This window comes from Rhyacophila brunnea, unplaced genomic scaffold (assembly GCF_057557595.1).
Source record: "Rhyacophila brunnea isolate RB1 unplaced genomic scaffold, BYU_Rbru_1.0 scaffold_23, whole genome shotgun sequence".
NCBI classification, from domain to species: Eukaryota; Metazoa; Arthropoda; class Insecta; order Trichoptera; family Rhyacophilidae; genus Rhyacophila; species Rhyacophila brunnea.
In genome coordinates, this window is record NW_028232893.1 from 13,480,155 (window position 1) to 13,492,309 (window position 12,155).

A 12,155-nucleotide genomic window follows, 5' to 3' on the forward strand; every position below is an offset into this window, starting at 1 on the left:
AGTGTTTTTCTTAAATAAGTTTTAAAAAGAAACAATTAGCATTCAAATCTGATCACAATTTTACTAAAGCACCCACAATACTAGGTGAAATAATATACAGCTAGAGGTTCCTTTTAATTAGTATACTATGTTATGTTTTTTGATATGGCAGCCCTCGTAACTGTGTTCACGTCTACGCCTATTGGCTAAATTGTTTCGCTTTCGCTGTTCTGTGGTGTTTCGCTACCGGTCTGTCTGACTGTCAATTAATTGTGTTTTGATTCATAAATCATTATTAAAAAACAAAAGTGCTCGTAAATACGTGCCCTAACTCGCGGACTAACATTCCTACGACTGCACGAAATGTCTAGCGATTCGGTGAAAAACGTAAGCATTATTTTTCACGTATTCTGTCAACTTTGCTAAATCTGCGAGATTTACTGTATTCCAACTCATACGTTCAGGAATTTATTCTACTTTCTACGTAGGTACACATCCATATATTTCCGTTGTACTGACGAGAAAGGCGTTGCTCAAAATCAAAGAGATCGGTTATTGCGGTTTCTAGAGACTTATAAGTACTTCCTTCGATTTCATTACCATGATTGTGTTCAATATCAGTAAATTGAGATACGTTTTATTGTTCTGTTGGTAAAACAATTCATTCATCTTATTGTTTTCTTATCTCTCTTTGTTTTTACACACAAAAATAACAATAAAATTGATACGAATTGCTAACATAATAATAAAAAATAAGTATCTAAGTAGGTACACTTCGTTTTAAAATCCTCAGATAACATACCTAAAATTAAATTAAAAACGTAGACTGAGTGTGACTCGAATCCCTCATCTTTCACTGCCGGGTGAGTGACCTTGTACCTTGAGCTATCAGTCCGCCTATGACACATGCAAATTAAATCTAATCTTTAGAATGTCAGTTGCTTTCTCATGAGTGACTCATCCATCCTATGTAAAATTTGGTGGATATTACATTGTACGGGCCCCCATACAAGGCATACAGTAATTTTATCTATGTCTCCACTCCAACTGTGTGTCATTGATCGGTCCGAAGATACCACACGGCATGCTCAGCTCTAATGAGCCCAACATTTTCCATGCGCCTGGTCTCCGAGTCATACATGACAACTGGCTTTAGGTATTAATGTTTTCTACAAGATACATTTCAAGTGTCAGTTCAATGCCTCAGAACGTAGCACCTTCACTAGACGAAAGCAGCATTTGTTGCCTAGAACAATTCTTCTTTTATTTTGATTTCTTGACTACTCTCACTGTCAATGGAGGACCCCGGGTACACGGGTTTTGGCCCACAAGAGCGCTGCTGTGTACCCTAAAAGCAGTGCTCGAAATAGAAAATTTTACGAATCGGAGTGCTCGATAATTTTCCAAAAAATTACATCTGCCAGAATTTTTGTTATAACTATAGGTACCTAAACTACCTACTATGGAAGGATAAAATGCAAATAACCATTAAAAATGCACATCGACTGAAGATATGGACAGGCAACGTTTATCAGCGCCGCATACGAAAATACAACGCATTTTTACGAAATATACTCTAAAAATATATATTTATTTTCTTTTTTGACTCTATTTTCTGCATATGTACAATCTACCCCCATGGGACGTCACTGGATTTTTACTTGTAATTAATAATGTATTTATTTTGATTGATTTGATATATTATGTCGATTTAGTAATAACACAATCAGGGGCATCCCTAGGAGCGGCTCGCTGGAAGTCGGATATTTTACAAACCGGTACGCCATCTTTGAGGTTTTTACGAACAGGAACGCCATCCTCGGAAATCCCACAAACCGGAACGGCGCTCCGGTGCATTCTGCTCCATTCCGAGCGCTGCCTAAAAGTATCACATTGTCTGTCTGGCCTTGTTGATACAATCATATGTTTGGTTTTCTCATGAATTACCAATTAGTCATAGTGTGCTGGCATTTTCATTATGATCTGCAAATAATACTCTGGTAGCATTTTCGTTCCAGCTTTTTTATGTATATGGGCTTATGGACATTGATGTCAGTCATTCTTTCTGTCTTTTCTTATACTACATTATTGAAAAGTGAAGTAGCCATTGGATCTCTTTGTCTGAAGCCTCTTAGTGTATCAAACGTCGTCGATGTCACATTCTAAACTGATACTGCCCTTGTGCTAGGGCGAGTCTAGTTAATCTCACAAGCTTTGAAGGGAATCCAAACTCTTCCATTACATTCCAAATTGCCCATCTATTTACACTATCATGCGCTGCCCTGAAGTCTTTGAATGGGTGGTGCGTATCAATGTAAAATTTATGACTTTTTCTCCACAGTAACAGTGCTGGCATTTTTCTCGAAGTCCACAAATACTTCTCTGACAGTGTTTTCGTTCTGTCCTTAATTCCCCCCTTGTCCATTCCTTCTATAATAGCTCTCAGATAATTCGTAGCTGTCGAACTTAATCAATCCACTCACTGAACATATTTGAAGAAAGAGTGTAGAGAGATTTGGTTAGTTTTTAATTGAATTATAAAAACTAACTGATACCATCTGCAATTTGTATTCGTAGTTCAATGGAAACAAATAACTACGGCTGACAAAGTTTAGCGTGGACAATAATTTATGTCAGATCTTCACAGCCTACCTCCACTATTATGGTTTGGCTTAGGTATGGTTGTTTTGAGTGACATTCTTATTTTATTGTGTGATTCAAGTAAAAAAAAAAAATTGTATTAAGATAGGATTTCCTTTTTTTATGATTTTACTGAGGCTTTGACTGCGACTCGCTGTCATACCCCGTTTACACGTGCATAGATTTACTGTGCACAGTAATAAAATGTATGGGGAAACATGTATTATCCTGCAGTTGGCAAGATTGCGTGCATAAATCAAACAAGTTTGGAAGGTTCCAAATTCAACGCGACAGTAAGATTATTTTCGATCTGCGCCTGCGCAGTAGAGCGAGATAGCGATAGAGAACACGCCGGTAAAAAAACGAACTACTCATTTTGAGCTCCGATTTTCAATACGACCTGTCAGATAGTAGTAGACAACCTCACGTCTCGCTTACTCTTGAAGAATGAGATTGGAGAGACAGTCAGCACTTTTACGTGTAAACAGTTATTGTCATGACAGTTTAAAATAAGCACAATTGCCAACAGTAATTCCATGCATGTGTACAGGTGCTATCATATCGCTTCTTCTCTTCTAGAAGGGGATCCACTGATCAGGTCCTCACTCCAATTATTCTTACAATTTTAGGATTTCCTTACTAACTAATACTTAAAAAGAACTGTTGAAGTTATCACAACTAACACAATCACTGCTGACCTGTTTATTAATTTTTAATTACCACATTTAAATACTATTGCAAACGCACCAGTCGCATTGTCAGCACTAATGAGTTATTATAATATATAGACATCAAAATTATTTTAGAATTTAATATTTTGATAAGTACTTTAATTATCACCACTCAATAAAAATAAATTATACCTACCTACCTAAAGCTCCCATAAAAAAAAATATTACAGTCAGATATGTACTGGCAATACATAATATTTCAGAATTCTTTTTTTGAAACTTTGTAAACATTTATCTAATCTAATCCATAGCATACCTACCTACAAAATAATCTGGAATCTTTATTCGAATGGCTCTATGCCAGATGTTCCGGTTTGCCCCACTAGAAAAATAGTGATTCACATAAGTATTTTTTGTTCAGAAATGTTCAACATGTGTTCAAAATGACTAAAGTCACTTAGAGAATCAATTTAGTTGTTCAACACTACTGATAGCAAGTAGTTAGTGCCATAAAACCACAGAAATGCTCCATATCAGAAAACCTACGATAGAAACACTCGTCTTAAATTTGGTTAGTATGGATTTATTATGAATTTGTTGATGGATTGACATTGTACTGACGTTAAAAACTAAACAACATATTCATGCTCTCTGGCACTTATAGTTGCGCCAGTGAGTTTGTTACAAGTTGATTTTTTTAGTAGACACAATATATAAACTGATAAAAATATTTCTTTCATTTTTATATAGGGTGGGGTCGACACAAATAGATAACCAGTAACTAATGCTTTATTTGAACAACTATACTTTTTACACTAACTTTCATTATCTTATTAAATAAAACCCGGACTACATAGGAGGACATTATGTTTGAAGATTTAAATTTTGATGGTTTGAAATTTTGTCCAATTCCGCTTACAACTTACAACAATTGTACAGAGCCCACTGTCAGTATTGGCTAACATGAAGTTAGCTGCACAATAATGATATAAAACCTCATTGGCTACACACCACTGTCTCAAGCAATTAATAGATGACACCGATTGCCTTACGCGAAACTGTGTCTGAAAATTTGTGCATATCGTCCGTGTTTTGTAAAAAGGGCGAATTAACCAAAATGCTATTTTACATACAGGAGGAGGATTTTTAACTTTTGACATTTATTTGTTTATGACCTGTGGATTATTATAAATAGGCATTATTATATAATATTTTAAAAGGGCTAATATGTCACATTCGCTTTTTATTCGTAATTTTAATTAATTTAATTTTAGTCGATTATCGTTTTTAAGTACTTTCCTGTAGAGATACAAATTCGCCGTTTTTACACAACAAAGCTAGTGGGGTCAGTGATGCCAACCGTACTATAATTATAGTACAATACTATAATTTAAATACTGCGAAAAATGTAAAATACTATAATTTTACGCCAAATATACCAATATACTATAATTTTAAAGGATTCAAGACGAAAAATGTTCCTGTACTATATATTTTTTAGAAATACTATATTTTTTACAGCTTTGTACTATAATCAGCATAGAAAAAGATGGCAACACTGAGTGGGGTCATTGTATTTTCATTAAAATTTCGATTTCGCCAAAATGGTTGATTCGACCTTTTTACAAAACACCGACGATATGTACAGTAAAAACAAAACAGTGATTTGGTTTGTGGATTGAATATGTACGAATACGCGCTCATCGGCTGCCAGGTATATAGTGCGGCTCCCCATCCGCACGCACACCATCGACCAACCGAATAATTGTTTTGGTTTTACTGTACTTAGCCGTAATACAGTTTTTTGTGAGCTTTTGTATCGATAATATATAGTATTGAGATGAAATGTATGTCAAAATAAAACACATAAAAATATGTAATTAAAACCACCGGAATATAAGAAAATAGGTAGATAAGTAAATTAGAAATACAATCATAGCATATAATTTATATAAAATTCTGGTAGGTGCTCGTTAGTACCTATCAATAATTGGACAGCATTATTATCGGATATTAATTGATACCAATCAATATCAAATTAACATTCTTATTGAATTTAATAAAATTTGAACATTATGCTTCAAATACATTATCATCACGTTACGTGCTGTTACAGGAAGCTGCTGCTGAGGAAAAAAAAATGTGTGAAGTCGTTTTTCTTGGTATTTAAAATGTTATTGGACCGATGTTCCCATCCCGTAGCACATTTAAATGAACATTGTCAGTTAGCACTATCTGCCGAAATCGCCAGAACAACAATGAGGCCAATTCACGCGTATCGCGCTATATCATGAGCCGCACTAGTCAGTGAACGTTTTTTTCTATTTTCTGCAGGCCTACACATTTATGACTCATGTCAAAATCGTGTGATCTTTGCTTTTAGTGGTTTTCCTTGTGGATCAGTGGTCAAGTAAAACATTACAGCCACGTTTTACAGCACTCACTCGCTCGTTATCTTCGTCGCTGTCTTCTAACAACTCCATGCATGATTGTGAAGAGAAAGGACTTTTTCAATGGTTTTAACACTTAACTTTCGCACGGGAACAGGTTCAGAGACGTCATTTTGTAGGGACATAATATGGCAGTCCATTTCCTACAGCTCTTCATTAGTTAAGGGTTCGCCATGTGATTTTAACAAAGTCTGAATATCATCTACGTCAACACCTTCGATGCCTCCGAATATGGCTATAAGACTAATCTCTTCGATGATATTTTGAATATCATTTTCATAATTGCAGTGAACTTTTTCACTGAACAACCTTTTCCAAATAGCCTTCATAGACGACTGGGTGACTTCATTCCACGCTTCGTCGATGTTTCTGATAGCTTTCATAATATTAAATTGTTTCCACCAAACCCGCATGGCATCTCTATCACCTCCATCAGTTTCTTCAATGAGTTGAGATAAGAAGAGTTTAGACGATCCTAGAATGCTTTTAACCGAGAAGCGGTCTTCTCCTCTGTGGAAATAAACGCACGTGTTGGCATTCGTTTCCAATAGAGTCCCGTCTCATTCACAATTTCCAGTTTATAAAAAAGATCGCGGTATAACGAATCCGCACTCGCCGGGGTCGCGATGGACGGTTACCTGTACTTTCCTCAGGATAATCGAAATATTTCTGTTGACATTTAAAATTATTTTGCAAACGCATGAAGTATGGTTAAGTTGGCAAACATCACAAATATTAAAATCGCTCAGTTGCTGTTCCGATTCTCTTACATTCGCAGTGGTGACCATTTTTTATATTCATTGCGATTACGGACTTCAGAGCAGATATATACGGTTTTACTCAAATTTTACATGATTTTTCAACTAAATAATAATGCCAAAGTGTAGTTCGATAGGCTGCTTTTGTACTCATTGTGACAGATTGTAGTTTTACACACTATGCAAATTGGCAAATAAATGTCATAATTAATGTGAAGTTAGATGCAAATGAGCTCATAATGAAAAGTCAATTGTAGCTTACTTAATAAGTTGACCAGAGGTCCTTTTTTGGCTTCAATTTCATACATTTAGATCCGACGAAGGACCTTTTTTCAACATCTTTAGTTGATTCATATCACCAGGTTCATATCAACGTTCTTGGACTATTTGAATTTTGAAATGACAAATAATAATTATATTAGTTGTGTTCTAGAGTAAAGTTCTTCTCTTGAACATTAATGACGTTTATTTATTTGTTTTCTTGTTACAGTTTTCTGGTCTGGAGACCCCCGGATATGTTGGGTTCGCCAACCTTCCCAACCAGGTGCACCGCAAGTCGGTGAAGAAGGGCTTCGAGTTCACGTTGATGGTCGTCGGGGAGAGCGGCCTCGGAAAGTCGACCCTCGTCAATTCTCTCTTTTTGACTGACCTCTATCCGGAGCGAGTTATTCCTGACGCTGTTGGTGAGTTCTGTCCTTTCGTTCAATGACTGAATCTCAATGCATGGTTTAATAATAGCTTAGAATATATCCAATCATTAGATTGTTCACTACCATTTCGCTTGTTACAGCTATCTTGCTATGATAGCATAAAATAGTGTTTCCAAAAATTGTAATATAGGCATTTTTAAAATATCAATAAACCCAGATATTGTACATAATGTCCAATTTTTACCAAAATTGAGTGATACATATTTTCACAAAACTCCTGTCCGTATCATACCTTGATACGTTTGTAGGACAAGGTCTTGAGCCAGCGTCCATTTATTACGAGATAATTAAGGTGAATACTCAACCTACCAGAGGCACCTAGCGAAAAAATACGAAGCTTTCAATTTGAGAAGTATTTTAATTTATAAATAGGTACTTACGTACCTAAAAACATTACATTAAAAAGAATAATATTTTTTATTTAAAGTAAAAGATAATAATGTACAATTAAAAAAAACATAAAACGTGAATTTGTTAAATGATCCCATCTTAGTATTATAGGTTTGATTTTTTTCGGTGGGCTCAGATATTTTTACAAATGAAAATTATACATTGCCCATTTTCAGCTTGGGCAAACCCGATATAAAATCTCATTAGCTGAAAACCACTCCATACTAATCAGTTGACACTCATTGGCATACCATTTAATACCAATACGCCAACCAATGAATGGCTACGAATGCTTTACAAACTATCAGAAAATGTGTATAAATATTTGCATCAAATCTATTTGAATTTAGCTAAAGGCCTATCCTATATAGTAAATCAATGATTACGTATTATTTTATGGTCATGTTTATTATTAAAATAGGGTTTATAAAGTTTTTACTAATGTATAGTAAAGATTTTTGTCTCATGTGTTTTTTATGTTACTTTTCTGTATCGTCACAATATTGAAGCTCGATTTGATATAAATAAAAATGATTTCATGTTATATGTATTTTAGTTTTTTATAAAAATCAATGTTTTGTGTGTAAAACCGAGTTTAATAATCTGGATTTTCTTTATTACAGAGAAGACAAACCAGACAGTGAAATTGGATGCGTCAACTGTGGAGATTGAAGAACGAGGTGTAAAACTTCGCTTGACCGTGGTCGACACACCGGGCTATGGTGATGCCATCGACAACACAGACTGCTTTCAGGTATTACTGGCCTTATAGAAATCTTTGTGTGGGAAGTTCATTGAATTAGATTATGATGGAAATGCTTGTAGGCAACACTTTGCCTCCGGGATCGATTCCCGGTAAGGTCTACCCCAATAAATTCCCAGTATTGATGATTTTACACCTATTGAATGTGGTAATATTGACTATAATCTAATGATCTATTAGGGTTTTGATGTATATTGATTGTATTATTAGTGATAAGGTAGGGGTTTTTTACAAACACAGTGCCTGAAGATGCCGAAAGGCGAAACACGGGTCGCATAGAAAGACTCAAGTGGAATAGTACAAAATTTAAATCCATTAGAATTCAAATTCCATCAAGTACCCTCGGTCGATAGTATTATTAATATTACATATATTATGAATGTGTGATTTGAAAAGTCTGGGCGATTCTTTCAGTGACAAATTTCACTACCTATTTTATTTGATGCCACCGTGACCTGATGCAGTGTTGTAAAAACCTGTTTTTTTTGCAGTCAATTATTCAGTACATCGACGACCAGTTTGAGAGATTCCTGCGTGACGAGAGTGGCCTTAATCGGAGAAACATTGTCGACAACCGGATACATTGCTGCTTCTACTTCATTTCACCGTTCGGCCATGGGTAACTATATATATATATATTTAGGGATCGCATCGACTTTGTTTACTCCCATCAGGGTCACCACTGTGACATGATGAGGGTGTGGAGATAAAGTGGTAGTTGCTTGGAGGTTTCGAGGAGAGAGTTTATTTATCGATACAAGAATAAGTAAATACAATGATAAAGATGACAGAGTGATGTTATAATCGCGGTACGGATGTACTGATGAGATTGATGTTATCGAGAGATTAATCGGACCGCGAGGCTGGGCTCGAGTGAATGACGGTTGACTGTTGAGTGACCGGACTCTGAGCCGAGTGTCGTGAGTGACGAGTTATGGATAGTCGTTGCTATTATAAATGCAGTCCATACATTTACTATTGCTGCACACTGTTATCTTCATCTGATGAGAGTGCTCATTAACCATATTTTGTAGTTTTACATATTATGCCATTGGTGAGTGTGCATGGTGGCTGAAGACACTGAAAGGTGAAACTCAAAAGTACAAAACTTGAATCAATTAGAATTATGTATTACTTTCAGGTTGAAGCCGTTGGATATTGAATTCATGAAACAGCTGCACAACAAAGTGAACATCGTGCCGGTGATTGCCAAAGCTGACGTACTTACCAAGAAAGAAATCCAGCGGCTCAAAGATAGAGTAAGTACTATATTACTCATATATCTGGTGAAAAAATTTTCTATTCAAGGCAAAACATTGAATAACACATTATGTAGACAGCCTAAATATATGAAAGTTTAGGTGAAATACAGATTACTAGTATTAGTAACGATTTAATTGGTTGCAAATAATTTCGTATTTTAAATTTACTTGTGGTAGGTAAACTTTACACTATTATTGCCAGTATCTGTCGAAAACTGAAGACTTTTTAACGCAATTTTAGATTCACTCAAATCAATCAATTTTATAGAATGTTATATTATGCATGTATTTTGAAATATTTTCAATATATATTCTGTGATGACCCTTGATGGCCGCGCGGCTTAAGCGTCGTGGGTTCCTGGTTCGAATCCTGGGTCTGGCAAGTACACATCGTTTTTCAATTTGTGTATGAGTCGGAGTATGGACCTAATAGGTTGAGCAAGTGGCTGACATCCATTTCCCGTAAAATAAAAATCTGTTAATACATACCTCCACTTTGTAGGGGCCCATATGATCTTATTGGGATCGGACATGGTCGGAAAAAAAAAATATTCTGTGAAATTTGAATATAATATGAATGGATGGTATCGTTTGATTAATTGCTTCATGCACTGACCATTTTGAACACAAGATATGGTCGACTGTACCTGAACCAAAGTACTCACATTATACATGAATAAACAATCACAAAAATTGCTATGTCGACATCATCATCAGCCGGGGTCGATCCAGTGCTGAACGAAGGCTTCCCATAGCTCCTTCCTGTGTTTTAGGGTAGTATAGCCCACCTGTTGCTAATAGAGAAGGGTGAAAGGCGAAACTCTGGAGCCTCAAAATTAATTAAATCAACCGCAATAAAAATGTTTAGGAATCAGCATCAAATATTGTATAACAAAAAGTTCAGAAGACTCTCTCGAGACATAGTTTATGGTCCTTTGGTTTTTTACCTCTTTTAGTTCTTTTTTGTAAAGCCTATATATATTGTTTTCAGGTGATGAGCGAAATCGAAGCCAACGGCATTAAGATCTACCCTCTGCCAGACTGCGACAGTGACGAAGACGAGGAATATAAGGAGCAGGTAAACCTTAAATTACATGCTAATATAAGACCACAATCAGTTCGGGTTACTTTGTCCATCGATCTAACTTTGATCACCTACATACTGTAGAGATAGAAATAGTTTTACTTTTATATAAGACATGAAAAAAATGTATTCAAACAACTAATAAAACAAGATTTATCATTGGCATTATGAATAATACATATGCTCGAGTAAAGGCACCTTTTCATGCCGTCGGTTGTCAGTAAATTGTGTGGACAACGGCGCCTTTAATTTGTTGTTACATATTACTTAAGATGAAGTGATGGGCTATCTAACAAGTGTTCTTATGTTCTTATGTACTGTTCATTATTGATAAAAAAAATAATAATGTTAAGTAAGCCGTAAATTTATTTTACTTACATAATAATTACGCACACACACGATGCTTACCATGAGAATATCGACACATAATTGGATTCACTAATTTTTTAAACGATGTTTTCAGGTAAAGTGAAATTATGAATATATTACCACTACAGTTGCTATTATTGGAAGTATGTCATTATACCTCGTTTACATGTGCATGCATTTACTGTTGACAATATGTATTATCGCAGCCATAACAAAAAAATGCATGTGTAAACATGTAAGTTTGTGCAAATTGCAAGATTGCATGCACGAATCAAAAAACTTCAGATGCTTCTGAATTTTCATGCGACAATTAGACCGTGCAATATCTGCGCCTGCGCAATAAATAGAACGATAGTAGCTAACCTGCCGGTAAAAAAATGAGCTACACCGCGTGGAGACTCATTTTGAGGTTAACCGATTTTCACGACCTGTCAAATACAGTACACTCTCACTAATCCGCCGCTCGATTATCTGACAATTACTATAATCCGCCGTTTATGTTCTATGCTTAACCCTTTCCCGGCGACCGTATTCCAGTAGGATACAGCTAGTACGTAACACATGGGCGACCGTATAGCAGTCAGATACGCAAACCTTGACCTGTGGATAACGCAAGAAATATTTTTCATGCGGCATTGAGAATTTTATTAAAAAATAGCCCGATCCATCCGCCTACTTCCACCTATTTAACTTTGTCAAAAATATGTTGTTTTAATTTCATAAACATCGATCTTTCGAACCCTCTCGATCTATTGAGATTCGCCGGTATGATTGCATCAGTTCAAATCTACGCGGTATTTTTCAGCGCCTGCGCACTAGGTATACAAAATATTTTCATTCGAGTTGAGTGTGCGCCGAGTGATTTATCGTGTCAAGTTGAATATTCACCGCGATCTTTACAACACCATGTTTGCGGGAATAAAATACAACCAAAAAACCGAACCTGTGTCGTCGTAATATTTATAAATATGTACTTGAACTTGTGTTCTGGATTATGTCATTTATTTTTATTACTCATGGTCATGTCGTCATGTGTCACCCCAATTGTTTGAAAGTCATAAATCGAGCTCATTATTGAA

General features: G+C 35.7%; 1 protein-coding gene across 1 annotated transcript in view; it reads left to right on the top strand.

Moving 5' to 3' along the window:
* The first annotated feature begins 203 nt into the window (after positions 1-203).
* Septin1 (Septin 1) overlaps positions 204-12,155 on the top strand; it is a 31,406-nt gene continuing 19,454 nt past the window's right edge. The window contains exons 1-6 of the mRNA XM_085950313.1: positions 204-366; positions 6,989-7,181; positions 8,222-8,352; positions 8,853-8,980; positions 9,503-9,620; positions 10,615-10,701. Of these exons, the coding sequence (XP_085806439.1) occupies positions 343-366; positions 6,989-7,181; positions 8,222-8,352; positions 8,853-8,980; positions 9,503-9,620; positions 10,615-10,701 (681 nt within the window). The 5' untranslated portion in view covers positions 204-342. The remainder of the gene's footprint in view (positions 367-6,988; positions 7,182-8,221; positions 8,353-8,852; positions 8,981-9,502; positions 9,621-10,614; positions 10,702-12,155) is intronic.